General features: G+C 38.7%; 1 protein-coding gene across 4 annotated transcripts in view; it reads right to left on the bottom strand.

Annotated features, from left to right (window-relative positions):
- Positions 1-17,273, bottom strand: part of RANBP3L (RAN binding protein 3 like) — a 47,323-nt gene that overhangs the window by 8,248 nt on the left and 21,802 nt on the right. For 2 of the 4 annotated variants that reach the window (XR_569138.2, XM_008692630.2), the window contains exons 2-13: positions 16,234-16,292; positions 15,088-15,127; positions 14,505-14,582; positions 13,358-13,432; positions 11,673-11,744; positions 11,194-11,333; positions 8,425-8,528; positions 7,009-7,093; positions 4,331-4,433; positions 3,837-3,967; positions 2,164-2,284; positions 569-711 (exon numbers count right to left, since the gene is read on the bottom strand). Coding sequence is in view for 3 of the 4 variants with exons in the window: in XM_008692630.2 (XP_008690852.1) it covers positions 569-711; positions 2,164-2,284; positions 3,837-3,967; positions 4,331-4,433; positions 7,009-7,093; positions 8,425-8,528; positions 11,194-11,333; positions 11,673-11,744; positions 13,358-13,432; positions 14,505-14,582; positions 15,088-15,127; positions 16,234-16,292 (1,151 nt within the window). In the remaining variant the exon portion in view is untranslated. Of the gene's footprint in view, positions 1-568; positions 712-2,163; positions 2,285-3,836; positions 3,968-4,330; positions 4,434-7,008; positions 7,094-8,424; positions 8,529-11,193; positions 11,334-11,672; positions 11,745-13,357; positions 13,433-14,504; positions 14,583-14,668; positions 14,788-15,087; positions 15,128-16,233; positions 16,293-17,273 lie in introns of those variants that run through there. The other 2 variants (XM_008692631.2, XM_008692632.2) reach the window with 2 other exon arrangements.

Raw genomic sequence — 17,273 nt, 5'->3', positions numbered from 1 at the left:
TGCCAGGAACAGCTAAGACTGCACTCCCATCCTGTTACCTTGGAGACTGACTCATGTCCAGAATTGGAATTTGCTGTTGGACTGGTTGTTTTAACTTACTAGCCTTGTGTTTTTCCATTTCTCACTGGTTCCTTTCCAGTGATCTCAAAGCCTTCTCAGTTTCGGCATTCAGTATAAGCACTGGGCTGTGTATTCCACTGGACTCCTAGGAGCCAATCTTGACAACAGTCTCTTTGGTAACTTAGTAAGATCATTGACATAATTTCAATGGTAAAGAAAAATGTGGAGGTTTGAAGCATATATCAATACCAACATCTTGGGACATATACCAATTGATTACTATAGATTTTGGTATTAATCTGTAAATTGCATATAAAATTTGGGTCTTATATTGAACTGTAAATAACCAAAATGAATGGCTGAGGTTTGTTTTTTGGTTTTGGGGGGGGGGTTGTTTGTTTGTTTTTTTGCCAGTGGTGCAGGTTACAATGAAATTAAACAAATTAGCAATTGCAGAGATCTAGAAATATAGTAGGATAATTAATAATCACTGAAATTTGTTACTTACCTGAATTAAAAACACTTTGATGCTATAGTCTTCTAAATCAGTAGCTGTTATTCGCAAATTTTTGTGGTTCGCTCTTTGAATCTCCATTTGAGCCCAGAGTTTGCTATTGAGAATCAGCCTCAGGCTGCCTTGATTGCGCATAACTAAAATAGAAAGGTGAGTATATAAGACTACAGAACAGTTGATTCCTTGACCTTCCTGGGGAATTTGCCATTTTTGAAAGCAAAGTAAATCTTACAGTTGTTTTTCAGACTGTATTTTCACTATTACGTTGTAATTTGGCTTGATTATAAGTTGTTTTTCAAATTGAGCTTCATTATGTTGGAGGACTATTCTTAGCTTAAAAGCTGGAATTATTTTTTTACTATAATATTCAAAAATGATGAAAATTTTAGAACTCCTTTGAGGATCTAGTAGTCTGAAGAATATTTATCCAAGAATTGTTTATAATGGAGAAAACTTGGCTTTAGGCATTCAAAAAATGGAATTAGCTAAGTAAATGATGACATGGCTATTCAAGATATCTATTCAAGATAATATTATGAACCCATTAAGAATTGGGAAGAAAGGTGACAACTGATGTGGAAAGGTGATCATAGTATACCATATAGAAAGTAAAATCAGGTTACCCAGCATGTAAACACCATGCATCACAAATTTTGGCAGGCAGTGGAAAGAGTGGCATTGAACAAGAGTGGAAAACAACTAGCACCTGCCTTGGGAATAATACTTGGTTGGGTTATTTAGGAACCTATTTGCCAGTTATAGAACTTTTAGTCTGAATTCTATTCCTTACTGGTTCCTTGAGCTTGATATCTGAAGCTCAGTAAACATCCATATATGTGGATCCAACTTCTACCAATGGTCCCCTCCACAGCGTTGACTGCCCAGGGTTGACCAGCAAACCCTCCCACACCGTGCGGGGTGCTCACTTTCAGTTTGGGCCTCTGAACAACACACAGTGTGTCTTTTCGGATGCCAAAAACTTTCCGAGTATTCCAGTTTGACTGACTCGAGATTCTCACCATCACTCTGGATGTCAGTAACCACACACAGGATTCAATAACCACACCCCTTTATTTCCTAGGAAACTGACCCTTCATCTCAACCCACACGCCATGTTTAGAATGCCAAGAATAAACGATAGGGCAAATATTCTCTTTTAGAAAAACTATTTATCCTTCAAAAATAATGTCATCATATGGCTTTAAATAATACGGAGATTACTACTGAGGTGTGTACTGGGCTCACTCATAGGTGCTTAAATGCGTTATCTCACTGAATTCTCACAATTGCTCAATAAGTCAGGGAGTACTAGTCTCCCTGTTTGAAACTGATATAAGTAGGGCAAGGAGAGATTAAGTACCTCATCCAAGGTCACTGGTTAGTCAGTGATAGAGGCAGAACCAGAACCTGTGTAGTCTGACACCAGAGCCTGCTCTAAACAGGACGCTGCTAATAGTACATTCAAAACAACATTGTTTTCAACAGTCTGGTTTGTTGACTCTTTGATAACATCTCCAGAAAATGATGTGTACCTACTGGCAAATTTTACTCTGAGAAATAGTGGGTTGCTTTACAAAATGATTCCTTACTTAGTCTTGAGTGGAATGTTCCACAGTTACTGCTTGCTGTGTCATTCAGCCTCAGAGCTCCTCTGCCCCTTTCAATCCAGGACTGTGTTGTTTTGTTGAATATAAAAAGCTTGCAGTTGATCTAAAGAACAATTTTTTAAATGTCAAATATATAAAAAAAATTTTCAAAGTGATTTCTTTCTTATGCTGTAACACTTCTCTTTGTCTGATTTTACCAGAATAACCTCTGTTAATGATTTGTAAACCAGCTTTAAAAATTTATTTAACTTTTAAAACATGCAATTTTTGAATAGTTCAAATATCAAAAAGCAAAAAGATGTACAAAATGGAAAGTCCTGGGGCGCCTGGGTGGCACAGCGGTTAAGCGTCTGCCTTCGGCTCAGGGCGTGATCCCGGCATTGTGGGATCGAGCCCCACATCAGGCTCTTCCGCTGTGAGCCTGCTTCTTCCTCTCCCACTCCCCCTGGTTGTGTTCCCTCGCTGGCTGTCTCTATCTCTGTCGAATAAATAAATAAAATCTTTAAAAAGAAAAAATGGAAAGTCCTTTCCAACCCTGCTTCTCCATCTGTCAATTTCCACCCCCTGCAACAGGTGACCGCTGTTGCTAATATTTTTTTATCCTTCCAGAGATATTTGTATGTATATACATGTTGATACATATGTCCCTTACTTTTTCTATAAGTGGTAGAATACTACACATACTTTCTGTATTGTGCTTTTTCACTTAACAATATATTTATAGGTACCAACTTTTAAATGAAATTAATGTTATTTGAGCTATGTAACTTACGTGAAAGTAAAGGAATAGTGAAACTATTTGCATGCTTAAAATTTTTTGAGGAATACAGCATCAGAAGTAGGATGTGATACCAGAGTACCGTAGTATAATTTAATGCTTTTAAATGTTACTGTGTACAAGAATCACCCAGATGACTTGTTAAAAATATAGCATGCCAGGACCTCAAGCAATTACCTCACTTAATCTCAGTTTAATCTGATCTGAGAGTTGTGCTTGGAAACACACTTGATAGTAAATGTATAGTAAATCATGGGAGAAGAGAAGAGAAATGGAAAGATTTGGGGGTAAAAGCAGATGGAGAAAGAGAAAGGGAAATCTGCACTCTGTTGGAAAACGATTAGGTCATAGTGATTACGTTTCATGTGCCTTGACTGATCGCTAGGCCACCCAACATTCAAATCCTATGTATGATACTGTATACTACATCTGTGAAAGTCTTGCTTTGTATAAAATCCAAAACTTTTTTAAAAGAACTTTTCAAAGAAAAACAGATTTTTTTTTTATTATCTTGAACTGAAATCTATTCATCTTATCATTTAAAAATGTCCAGGGTGAGTAGAACTTTTAAATCATAGGATGATGCACTGATTATAGAAGTAGGCACGAAAAGTATAAAACAGGTCTGTAGCTGTTTTAAGACAGGGTGTCTGGCTGTCTTCTTTCTAAGAGACTAATGTGAATGGTTGTAAACCCAATAATCCATCTTCCTGAAATTTACATATACTAACGTATGAATACAACAAAATATTGGCTTAGTCTTTGGAAGCCTCTCACATTTTTATGGAAGCAGCTCTGTCTTCATGAAAACGACACTTCTGCCTTTATTTTTAAAGGTGTTCCTGCTGCCAGAAAGAGCAACGTGTGATATACAGACCTTTAACACATTATGTTCTGCTTCCTCTCCTGTTACAACATCAATTTTCTCCAGCAAGCATTTGGGTGATGGCTTAGAAGAGAAAGCAGCAGCTGATTCAATTAGGGATATATTTTTAATAGAGTCTGTGCCTAAGAAAAAATTGGGGGAGAAGACACGTGAAAGACCCCATTTTCTCTACTGTACAAGCTCTTTATTGTCCCCATTAATATACATGTCTACTTCGCTTTTTATAACCATGACTGTTTCCCAAAAAGTGAAACTACTCGAGTTTAGATAAATCTCTTTAATGATTTCTCATATCCTCAAGTAAAAAAATGTTTAAGCTTATGTATCATATGACCATACTTGTATGCTTTAATCTCAACCAAAAATTTTTAAAGCACTGTGTTATTGATTTTGTATTGTATAGATATTAAACAAATGACATGGAAAAACAGGAAATGAACTAGTTGAATCAAATTTTTTTTTTTTACAAATGACATAATTCTTACTTGAATTTGGAGAGTTGACAAGAAGTTCTAGAGTGGATTTGAATGGTTTTTCCTTGGTGTAGGCGTCATTTTCGAGTTGAGATCGGGTGAGATGCTGCGTCTCCTAGGTGAGGGATAAAGATATGTTACTGAATCGTATCCCTATATATTTGTAATAAGCCAGAAGCTACCTTTTTTTCTTCTACTTCAACACGGCAAACAAACTCTAGTGCTGTGCTTTTGTTAGGGGCTCCCTATGTGCTGAGCAGGGAAATCCTATCATGGGAGGACCTTGGTCCTGATGATGAGGAAGCGTAATCTAGTTACCACCAGCCTGCTTCAGATGGGCTCTCGTTCCAGGGACAAGGGGAGGAGGTTTAGAGACCCGAAAGGGGTCACAGCTGTTCCGCGCTGCACCCAGACTAACCTGATGCCTGGAAGGAGATGCAACTCTCATCTCGGTTTCAAGGTCTTTCGATATTCCCAGCAGTCCACTTCCTATCCAACATAATCATACAAGCTACCCAGCGAACCCACTCGCTGTCTCAGAGCTCATCTTCATTTTCCCTCTAAGACCCTTTCTGCCCACAATCTCTTTTAAGGCTGCACACCTAGGGCCCTGCACAGGGGCTGTAAATCAAGGCCTGTGAAGAAAGACTGAGCAATTGCCAGGCCATGTGTGATCCTGGAGAGGCCCCTGAAGAACAGGGGGAGTCAGAACAGTACTTCAGAACTTGGGTTTCTGAACTCAAAATTCTTCCACATAATTTAACTGGATATTTTAAGATAATTCTGTTAAAATTGGTAGAGATGGGTGTGATTATTTCCATTTTAAGAAAATAAACAGGAAGGCACAGAAAGTTTCATGACTCACTGGAACAGCACACGGTCAGCAAACAAGGCAGGAGGGCATTCTGACCCCCAGATCACAAGGTCGCGGGATTATAGGATTAAGCAGAGGACGAATACAAGGGACAACTACTGCTCCTGCTAGTCTAGGATGTTATCAAAGAGACAGGAAGCTCAGTTTCCTTTGCAAGCCAGACTGAAAGTGCCCATAGGAAATGTACACAAATACCTCCTCAAACCACATTTCTAATCCCAACTGGAGCTCATGTGCTCAGATCTGTCTCTGCCTCCCCTTAGATGACAAACACCTCCAGAGCACAGTGTCTCCCTTTCGCTTTGCAGAACCACTCCCCCAGGTGTTTTTCAATCCCGGCTGTACATTCAAATCACCTGACACCTAGCCTCACCCACAGAGACTCTGATCTAATCGGTTTGGGGAGATGCCCGGGCACATGAAATCCTTTAGAGGCTCACCAGATGATTGTTATTATGCAGCCAAACTTGAGACCAACACCAGCGCTTTCGATATCATAAGAACACAAAACATGTTTGTGAAGTTGAATTGAATGTTAAAGTTGATCCTTGGGAGCATTGGAAAGTATTTTATTTGTGTCTGTGACATCTTACAGAAGCTGTGGCTAGCCTAGTGCCAAATTTAGGAGTAAACAATGGGGAAGAAATGTGCCTAAAGGTATCGCCTAGAACTTCGCTCTGGAAGTTGGTCCATTCTGGTTCAGATCCAAAGATGTGGGTCAACAGCTCTAGAACTGTGGAGTTGCCCTTCATCTTGAGAGTGACAGAGGGTGTCCCCAAGCTAAAAAGCTGTGACACTACTCTTGGGATTTGGGGTTTAGCCCGAGGCGGGTGTAGAATAAACCAAGTCTTAAAAAGGGACCATTTGTGAAAGCCCTAAAAAACTTGAAATAGGCCTCATGAATTGGTCCTTTGTCATTCTGAGCCTCTATGCAGGTTTTAATATCTGTGTAGCCTCCTCTGGATCTTTGATGTCACTGGTAGTCCTAATGCACGCTAGCTGTAGAGGGCAGAGCGGCAGCCGCCTCATGGAGGAGGACGCCCAGTAAATAGGGATGCTGGTAATACTCCTTAGGGGTTTCCACGTGGCAAGTATGTTTCCCTAGGCAATAGAGTACTATGATTTTCCTCTTAAAGCCTGCAAAAAAAAAAAAGTTATGATAATGTTTTTCACTGTAAAAGCTTGAAGGGGAGGGTTGGGGTTAACAAGAAAAAATTGGCAAATGATTTTAAGTGCATCTCGTTACGAAAAATGCTATCAAAAACCTGAAAGTAGGGGCGCCTGGGTGGCACAGCGGTTAAGCGTCTGCCTTTGGCTCAGGGCGTGATCCCAGCATTCTGGGATTGAGCCCCACATCAGGCTCCTCCGCTATGAGCCTGCTTCTTCCTCTCCCACTCCCCCTGCTTGTGTTTCCTCTCTCGCTGGCTGTCTCTATCTCTGTCAAATAAATAAATACAATCTTTAAAAAAAAAAAAAAACCCTGATAGTAAAATATCATTACCAGTTAAGTTCATCTATTGCAGATAATTCTGGGATTTCCTTGGGTACCTTGGGTGTAAAACATGTCAAAGAACTATTTAATATTTCTCATCAGTAATGATGTTATAATTATACAATTCCCTTCCTCTGTGGGTTCCTGCCCATTATTCTAACAACTAGAACTTACTTCCCAGGAGAATCTTTCCGGTTAAAGAAAGAAACGTGCCCTTGAACTCAGGAGTTAAAGTATGCTCCAATTTAACATTGTTTTAATTAATTTGCCTCCAGAAACTCGAAGTGACAGCTTTTATAATAGAAACATTCGCCAAATTCTTACCAGAACTCTTTCTACCATGTTTTCTCCAAACACGAAATCAGAACTGCAGCTTTTAAAAGAATACTTATCTTCCTTTGGTTGACATCTAAGGAAAAGAAATGAACATTTGCTACTGGAAATATATGGATAAAGCCATGTTAGACCTCAGCACATGAAATAATTAGGTGATTTAACAGATTTATGTAAGGCATAAAAACATCTGCTAACTCTTGTTCATCTGCAGTTACTGAGAAATGAGGGAAAATTTGAGGTTCTCCCAGGGATGAGATTGAAAATATTTGACAGCTGTGACAGCAGTAGTTGAGACCAGTCCAAACACACGTCATGCCCATCACTGTTCAGGCTGTGTGATCAACCAGGGGCTGCCCAGACCTTATCTTCTTGCTTTTGCAGCACAGCCTCTTCAATCTCTCATTTCTTCTGTCCTCTTCCCCAAGTGGCCAATGCTCTCAGCCACCAGAGGTCTCCAGAGCAAAAGCACAGCCAATCTATCTGGAGTTATACTTGAGTGTGCTTCTGTTTAATTTGGGTTTTTCTCCTCCTGGAAATTTTGTTGTTGTTGTTGTTAAAAGTGTTTTGCATGATGAGAAACTCAAAGATATGCCGCTCTCTATCTGTAGGCCAATGTGCTCTGGGGTCCCCACTGCACCCCCAGTGTGCACCGTACGTAAGTGCTGTGGTACCTACGTGGGCCCTAATCATGTGAGTCTGGTTAGGTCTATGGCTCATTTTCATCTTCCTTCAGATCAAACATGCCTTCATTGCTGATGATATCGGTAAATACTAATTTTCACATTTATACTGCTTTCTTTGTTGTCTAACCAGTGCATGTCAATAAATAAGGAATAACACCAAAAATAATGAAAAATGGTGGGGGTGGGGGGGAAGAACACCAGAGAAGGGGGAGGCTAATCTAGCAGCCACAAAATTAATTCCTAACTAAATAAAAATTTAGCTGTACGTTTTTGAAATATTCTCACCCAAGTCAACGAAACAATGGAGATAATCCAATATTAATAATGATAATCTTTAAATATTACAGATGTTTTGAAAAGCATTTTAAACTTGTGTCCTTTATAGAACACAATAGAAACCTTAGCAATTTGGGGTACATGGGCAGCTCAGTCAGTTAAGTGTCTGCCTTTGGCTCAGGTCATGATCCCAGCGTCCTGGGATCAAGCCCCACATCGGGCTCCCTGCTCAGTGTCGGGGGGGGAGTCTGCCTCTCTCTCTCCATCTGCCTCTCCCCCAGCTCATGCTCTCTCTCTCGCAAATAAATAAGATCTTAAAAAAAAAAAAGAAATCTTAGCAATTTATCTGTGTAGTATCAGAGAGCTATTTTCCATAAATGATTAAAATGATAAAAGAAAGCAAGCATAAAAGGGTGTCCTTTCTGTGTCCTCATCATTAAATTACCCTACTGATGTTGCACGTGAACAATTCTGGTTGGTAGTCAGCGGGACTGAAATTCTGGCACTTGGTAAATTTTCACTCAGCAAGCAGGAGTTCCCCTCAGAAATCTGAAAGAAAGGAAATCCATCAGAAAGTTCCTTTCAGTTGCCTGAAGGAAAGAGCATCAGACAAGGAAACATAGTTACAGTTAAATGTATTGAGAAGTTACTATGTTCAAGTACCACCCCAAGCATTTTACGTACATTACCTCATTTACTCCTCACAACATCTCTGTATAGGTTGTACGTCTATTATCCACATTGTATAATTTACAGAAGAGTAAACTGACCTAACGAGTTTAAATAACTTGGCTAGGATTGGGCAACCAGGAATGGGGCTGACCTCAGAGCCAGGGTCCGTCTGACATCAGGGACAGTACCCTTCTCCATCATATTCAGAAATCCCACCTCTTTTTTTACTTTTATCCTTTTAGCCACATGGAGTTCTCATTTTTAGCTTCGCAAATATATCCTTCAGGACTCTTTAATCCTGAAAACACCCCAAGAGCTTCACCAGCACGGCCACCATATGTTCGAGGAAATGCCATTCATCTCTTCATCTAAAAATTTTCCACTGGTTAACTTAGTCAACTAGTTACTCTGATGTGTATGCAAATGTACATTACCTGATTAATGTATAAATGAAGGCGTGGGCAATTTTAGAACTGGAAGGAGCCCTATAAATGATCTGATCTAGTATCTCCAATGTTTTCCGAACACCTCCCTTCACCCAGCGGGGGTTTGCAAATGCATTGCAAGGAATTCATATCTTTAAAGGTCTGTTTCCACTTTAATTTTATATCAATCTATAAAAATAATTCTGAGCATTTTTCCCTTTATAAGAGGATTTGGAAGCTGAGAAATGTGTATGAAGAGAATATATGTTGTTGGTTAGCAAAGATCAAAGTGCATGCTCATGACTCAGTCACTCAGATGATTCATCTCTCAGCCAGGATGGTAGTTTTTACTCTTATGTACTCAAAACAGTTTTTATTAGGCATGTATTGTTTAAATCGTACATAATAAGTGACCATTGATGAATGACAGTGAATAAAAATTGCTCTGATTTTAAATACAAGTCATTAAGGAATATGAAAATAATAGTTCTATGAAATTCACCTAGAGATAATTTTCACTAGATCTATAAATTACATTATTTTGCCAGTGTTCTTACATTTCATTTTATATAGTGTGTCTTTAAATCTTCAAAGGTCATTACTAGAGAAAATTCAATAATGGGCATATACAGTTGAGCTGTTCACTAATTAGGAAAAAGTGCCATTCATAGATTTGATGGATTTATCCAAGAAGAAATGTTTACAATTACCCCAAAATTTCTCTTAATCTTTACCATTTAGAAAGAAAATACAAGAAAAATATTAATAAATTTAATTTTAAAATACATAATGCCATATTTCAATAAGCCATGCCAAAGAAGAAATATTGATTTACTTTTTATATCATAACATGTAACAAAAAATTTAATCTATAATTTATAGTACATTCTGTTCCCAAATCATATGCAATATAATAACCTTTTAGAAATTAGTCCACACATCCATACTTTTTCTTACATACCTTAACACAAATTAAACAACATGCATCACTTATTAAATGGATAAAAGTGAGAATTTATGTAATATGGTTATGATTATTATGTTATATTTAAATGAAACCTTTTAATAATCTACTGATTTGAAATTTAAAACATGTTTTACTTAAAAATCACACCATATACCATGCAGAAATAATGAAATGATTTTTAAAATTCACAATGAGTCTCATGAGATCATATCTTACAAAGAAAAAGGTTTGGAATTACAAAAATGTTGTCAAATGCTGACCAAGTTCAACTCTCTCACTTCACTGATAGAAAGAGAAGATTGAGTGCTTTGTCCAAGAATGTAAGCATAAGTTAGATACGGGCAGAGGTAGGATTAGTACTGATCTGATTTTTTTTCACTGCATTGATGAAATGACTGGTGTTTTTAATTTCCATGTGTCACTCTCTTTGTATGGAAAAAGAAAACGAAACAGGTGACCAACCCTTAACCTGGAAACGAATGAAGGATGGAATTACTCTGAAAATCTTGGGTGCCATTCCTCTCAAGCATTGGCTTCTGGAAGACACAGCAACAGAATATCCCCAAACCCACACCTTCATGGCTTGAGCAAAATGACAATCTCCCTAGAAAGGCCCACAGTGAGGGATTCGCCACCCACAACCATTGGAAGGGAGACTTCTCTGTCTTCAGAAGCTTCCCCAACCCTCCCAATTCCCTACTCTGTGTAAGTAGTTCCCTGCTCCCATTATCCATGAAGATGGGTCTGGATGGATCCCCGTTGTGACCTAAACTGGCAAAGCCACGCTGGGACGTAGACCAGCTGGGGATGCAGGAAACTCCTGTTCCTTTTTTGACGTGTGGCTCCTGGTCCCGGCCACCTCATTGCTCCCCCTGATCTCATGTGGGATTGGTGCACTGAGAGCCCAGAGGTTTCTCCCATAAGGGACTCCACTTTACAGCTTAGGGGAGACCACATAACTAGTTCCTAGGAACAACTTTAATAAGGTCACCGAAGGCTGTTTGCTACCTGGGTGTTTCCCCAGCCCGACAGCTGCTTCAGCAACAGAACAGAAGTCAGGCAGCCCCCGACTCTGAACGTAGGGCCCACACAATCTACTAAATGAAAGATGGAGAATTGATGGCAGTCCCGCCATAGGAGGTTTTCTTACCTTATTTTTTGTTTTTTCCTTAGCCTTGCAGGATTCCAAGGTATTGTGTCCAAATGTTTTTCTTACTTTGTCACACTTTTGAGCTTGCGGTGGTTGCAAAATAGCAGGTCTTAGAACATGTTCAGAATGTTTCACAGGACCTTAAAGGAACAGAATTAAAGTGTTGATGTATCTTTAGTGAAATACTTCTTCCTCCATATTTTTGATTAATTTAATGTTTATTTTCTAAAATCATCACTAAATGAGGGATTAATGTTAACCGATCAATGTCAAAATAGCCAGTGAATTGCTTAGTGATTACTTCTGCCTTAGCTTTTAGCCAATACCTATTCATTTTGATCACGGGACTTGGCTTACCAAATTTGTTTTCTCATGTTTTGTCGCTCAGCCCTACCTCCATACTCCAACATACACACGACAAATTAAAATATAAATGGTAAAATGTAAAATTTCAGAGGTTCTTGTAATAAACTACATACCTTGTTCTGTACTGTTCATATCCACATTCCTTTGCACGAGAGCTGATGTCATAAAAACATTGTTTTTCTTCACTGTAAAAAATATTTAGCAAATTTTATATCTAAGAGTTTCTACCCAATTCGGGTTTTAACAGTCCTGTAGTACACTCACCAGTAGATGTCGCTGTTGGCACTAACAACTGTAGGCAGCGCGCTGAGAAGGCAGTCCGCTAAAAATGGGTGATGGCCTTGAGTTTTGCCACATAGTTCGTTTACTTTCAGAAATTTAAGTGAAAATCGGCCCACTAATGGAATAGGCACTCTTCTTTAGAATCATGAAAATGAGGACTGAAATGAGTACAGATTATAAAATCTGATGGTAGTGAACCCTCTGTGTGCATTAATATGTATTTCTTACAAAATATTACAAACTATTAGCAAATTCTGCCACTTTCCCCACTCTAGGGATACCTATAGAGAGAGATCACCTGTCACGCTAGGTGATTTTTCTGTGAAGTGTACTGGTGGGGTAAGACTATGGTGGTGGCTGCAAGTATAGGAGGATTATTATACCTTTCAAAGAGATCACCCACCTCTTGGCTGCAAATTGCAGAAACAGCAACTTTTGAGCATTGAATTAATAGAAATGAGAAAAGTATAAGAATTGCTTCTTCTAATATTAAAACGTATTATAAATGTTGGGGTAGAATTGCTTCTCTAATTCAAAGTTCAATTAAATGCTTTATGATCTTTATTATTAAAAACCAGCAACAAATGGGCTATATCAAATTGTACTATTTTTCTCCTTTCCAACACCACCAACATTCCACACGACATAAAATGGAATGGTACTTACTGATATCAATGTTCCTTTATTTAGTCTTTTTGTGTGTGTATGTCTAACTTAAAATACTAATGAATCGAAGCAGTTATTCAGATAACTTCAGCCATTCCTTCACTTTATGCACAAATGCAATAAAATAAATTCTCCATGACTAGGACCCCCCTATTTCTCTTAATGTCTGTAACTTGTCAGTCAGGTTTAAAGGGGATATATTGAGCTTGAAAGTATTTCTTCTGTATCTGGGCAGTTGGTTGTTCAGTAGAAGTGAAAAATGAAAAGAATATAAAATCATAATTTTAATGTAATGTTCCAACCATTTCAAATATTTTATAATGATAAAATAGATTTACTTAGCAAAGCACTACAAGTTTCAAATAAAAAGAAATGTTTTAATTAGTGAAAAGTTTAAAAGGAATCATATTCTAAAAAAAATAAAAGGAATCAGCATCTAAACCTTAGAATATTCACCTAAAGCATAAACTTTAGAATAAGAATTTAAAGCATAGCTGTATATTTTGAGTACTATATATATTATAAACTGTACAGATGAACAATGAGTAAAATAAAGCGAGTTATCTTATGGAGCTGCCTTACATAACATATTGCTGTCATAAACATGAATTCCTTAAACACATCATCAAGTTCAAAATTTCTGGCAAAAATAAACAGATACACTGTCTAGATTTGTGGAGCTGGAATTCTTAAGGCATTCTTCTAATCATACTTTGCTAAGGCTTCTATTTTATTTGCCACTAAAATGCCAGCATTTTATAGTAGCTGAGTAAGAAAGCTCAACATCAATGAGAATGGATTTTGGAAAAGTCAGAGCATCAGGCTCGAGGTTCTGGAAGCTGTTTATTACCTGGCCCAGAAGGGGGGAAGGTCAGGAGGTTGGTGAAGGACGATGATCTCATTCGATTCTGGGACAAGGTGGACGCTAGAAGCAAATTGCAAACTGAAGTCAGTGAAAAAGTGGGTTTTTGTGTTTCTTTCGAGTTGGACTTTTGCTGTTTCAGAAAAATTTCTGTATCACTAACTTAGAAAAGGTTTTGTATTTTTTATCATTAGAAACAAAATGTGCCTGTGGTGAGAATTATAAAGTAATTTCTATTCGATTCAATAAATATGGGAGTGCTCACCGTGTGTAAGACACTATCAGGCATGAGGATGACCTCAGGGAAGGCACAGTGGAGAAAATAGGCATGCACCGAGATCGCCGTCTTACAAGGCGGAGGGCAATGCGGTCACGTATAAAAGGAATCACAGAGGGCTTGGAGTGTAGAAGAGAGGCAAACAGAGTTACTGGTTTACTCAGAAAACAGTATATGATGAAGTTCTTAACGTGTTCTTTTCAAGGCAGACATCTATTTGTTTAAGTAGATGGTAACTCAGGGAGAAATGTCGGTTTCCTCTAATTAATACCTAATGCATACTTAATGCAGACCCTTTGGAAACACAACAGAATGCAGAGTGGGTGGGAAACCCCCAATCACCTGTTACCCAATTACCTAAGATAACTGCTACTGACATTATGGCTGATGTTCTTTCCATCTTTTATCCAATGTTGATAAATCAAATTATTTATTTATTTATTTATTTATTTATTATTTTTTTGATAAATCGAATTTTTTCTTAAAGATTTTATTCATTCATTCGACAGAGAGAGACAGCCAGCGAGAGAGGGATCACAAGCAGGGGGAGTGGGAGAGGAAGAAGCAGGCTCCCAGCAGAAGAGCCTGATGTGGGGCTCGATCCCAGAATGCCGGGACCACGCCCTGAGCCGAAGGCAGACGTTTAACGACTGCGCCACCCAGGCGCCCCTGATAAATCGAATTTTTAAATAGCGACTCACTTTACAATCCCTCTTATAGACTGCTTTATACAACAACTGAATATAAGCATTCTCCAACGGGTAGAGTTTTCAACATTTCCATTTGAAAAGTTTCTCAGTAATTCCACACTCAGAGAAAACATAACAGTGAACAGCCAACCGTGAGGTCTGTACCTACCTCCTGGGGACTGAGGATCTGTGGTATGAGAAGTAAAAGATGAAGACCGTACACGCTTTCTTAGAAAACCATGGCATTCTGCAAGAAATTCAACATGACGGGTAAAATTGCTGGCGATAACAACTGATCCTCAAGCCAAGACATGGAAGGATAAACAGAATTACCTTTTGCCTACATGGGTCATCATCTGCTAACATGTTAACCCCTGAAGCCCAAGTTTAAAGGCTGGGGTTAATAGCTTGGTGATTGTAAAGCCATAGGCATATCACCCTCGTAGGAAACACTTAGAAACAAGCGGCTTCGGCAAGAAACTGCATATGAATGATGGATGACACTGTGCAGAGAATGTGTTTGATAGGTTGAGACCCAGGCAATGGAGAAACAAGGGACCTTAGCGTTGCTAACGTCAGTGTTCTCAGGACCTACGTGTCATCTTTCAAAACAAAAGCCAGTTTATTTTGGTGTTTAAACAGAAGCAAAACCATGAAGTTTTACCCAGTTCTTGCCACATGCCAAAATACTTGTGCCTGCTTATTTTCTTTGTCTGAAGGTTGGTTTTGAAATACAGGATGTAAGTCATTACCATGCTCTGCTGCTTCGTTCCCCGGGTCTTCTGCACGTCTCTGGAAGGAAACAAAGCTGCCAATGAGAGCTGAGTGTTTGCTGTTTTTACGTCAGAATTCTACCCGTCACTTCAGAAGAGAATTCCCAAAAGCCAGCTCTATTCAGCTAGGCCCGGACAAAGCCACTCACCTTTACTCCTTTACTCACTAGGCATATATTCAAGACAAAGCAAAGTCTTAGTCTTAGCAGTTTTGTATTTCAGTGACTGCAAAACCCCTTGTCGGAACTTGTTTAAAAGGAAGATTTTGAAACACCAGCTCTCAAGATCTGGAGTGGTTGGCCTGGGGTGGGGCCCAGGAAACTGCCTTTTAGACCAGGGCTTGGGGGTTGAGCTTCTCTTTACTGAGTTTTGTGGGCAGTCGGTAAATGACTTGCATAAGCAGGACCGAGTAACAGGAAAATACTAATCAAGCTGAAGTGGGAAAGCTACTAATCTTATCGTTGGTCTTTCAAAGCAGGTGGTTTTATCTGATGCAGGGTCCTTAAGATCCCTTTTAAATCAAGCATCGCAGTTTAGAACTTATTTTATCCGCAGTTTTAAGTGAGGTCAGCGGTGGAGACCTGCAGCCAGGAGTCTTGACCCTGCTAACCTCTTTCAGTCCCGCCCCTTTCCAAGTCACTCCAAAATACCCTATAATTTTGGTAAAGATGGCATGTTATTCATAGCTTCAAGACAAGGCAGGCCTCTGGCCTCCCATTTAGACCAAACTGCTGCCAGTAAAAAGCTACTATATAAATATTCTAGAGCCACTACTCCGCTAAGGGAAAAGCAAGAGGAAAAAGTAAGGCAACCATGACATCATTCAGCACCACTAGTTTCTTGAAACATCAGTTTCTCTGTCAAAGTAAAACTCAAACAAAGAAAATGAACTTGAGGGGTGCCTGGGTGGCGCAGCGGTTAAGCGTCTGCCTTCGGCTCAGGGCGTGATCCCAGTGTTCTGGAATCGAGCCCCACGTCAGGCTCCTCTGCTATGAGCCTGCTTCTTCCTCTCCCACTCCCCCTGCTTGTGTTCCCTCTCTTGCTGGCTGTCTCTATCTCTGTTGAATAAATAAATAAAATCTTTAAAAAAAAAAAAAGAAAAAAAGAAAACGAACTTGATCTTACCTTAAAAGTTTGTTCTCTCTTTGCAAAAACGAATATGGGTTGAGCAATGACAGATTTTTCTGTACAAGAAAGAACAGGCAAAAAGTCAAACTCTATAGGGACATTTCTAACACCAGCTAAGAATATTTGAGGGTTTTTGGTTTCATTTTGTATTTTTCCTGCCTTTGGGTAAAATCCAAACTGCTTTTACATGGACACTATAACTTGCATATTTACAAATGATTTTAACAGTTAATTACAGAAATAAATACTTGGGGAAAGCGATAATAATGTGTTTCCACAAATAGTGAGATCATCCCATTAAAAGAGCACACTTTAAGTTGTTAGGGAAAACAAAGTATAATTACCTGCGTTTAGAATATCATTAGGACATCATGATTACCATCTTTGCTTTTAGCATGAAAAATTGCAAGGGGTGAAAAAATCTCATCTAAGCATAGTTCTACTTGGGTTGGATCTCAAGGTAAAAATGGTATAGATGTATTGCATTCCATCCTTAGAATGATCCAGAAATAATCCGTATTTCCTTGATTGGGGTAGTCATAGACTAAGCCGTGTTTTCAGTATTTAGACTAGGAATCAGTCTTAGTCTTTTGTCTTCAGCCCTGCTGACCTTATTAATCTTTTATATTTTCCTATCTTAGGTAAGACAACAGAGAGAAACTCATTTATTCTAGGGTGTAAATGAGTGATGACAGCTTTAAATATCAGCACTCCAGAATTCTTAGGGAAAATGACATGTTTGTTAAAAGCCTGGGCCCTCGAGTTAGGTACACATGTGTGTAGCACTAATACTTGGGGAAATAATATGCTTGTACCTTTAGTTTCTTCATCTGAAAAGAAAATGAAGATTATAGCAGTACTTACCTCACAGAGTTTATGGGACGATTAAATGAATTTTTGGATATAATTACTTAGATTTTTACAAGACCAAAGAAGAAAGGAGAAAAAAATCTTTAAGGAAAGGATATTAAATATGTGGCATGCCACCAACCACCATTCCAAAACTCTTAGCTGACATTGCCAACTTATGACAATTT

The sequence above is a fragment of the Ursus maritimus genome, unplaced genomic scaffold, assembly GCF_017311325.1.
Source record: "Ursus maritimus isolate PB19 unplaced genomic scaffold, ASM1731132v1 scaffold_15, whole genome shotgun sequence".
In the NCBI taxonomy this organism is placed as follows: Eukaryota; Metazoa; Chordata; class Mammalia; order Carnivora; family Ursidae; genus Ursus; species Ursus maritimus.
This window is presented reverse-complemented; position numbering and strand designations above follow the sequence as displayed.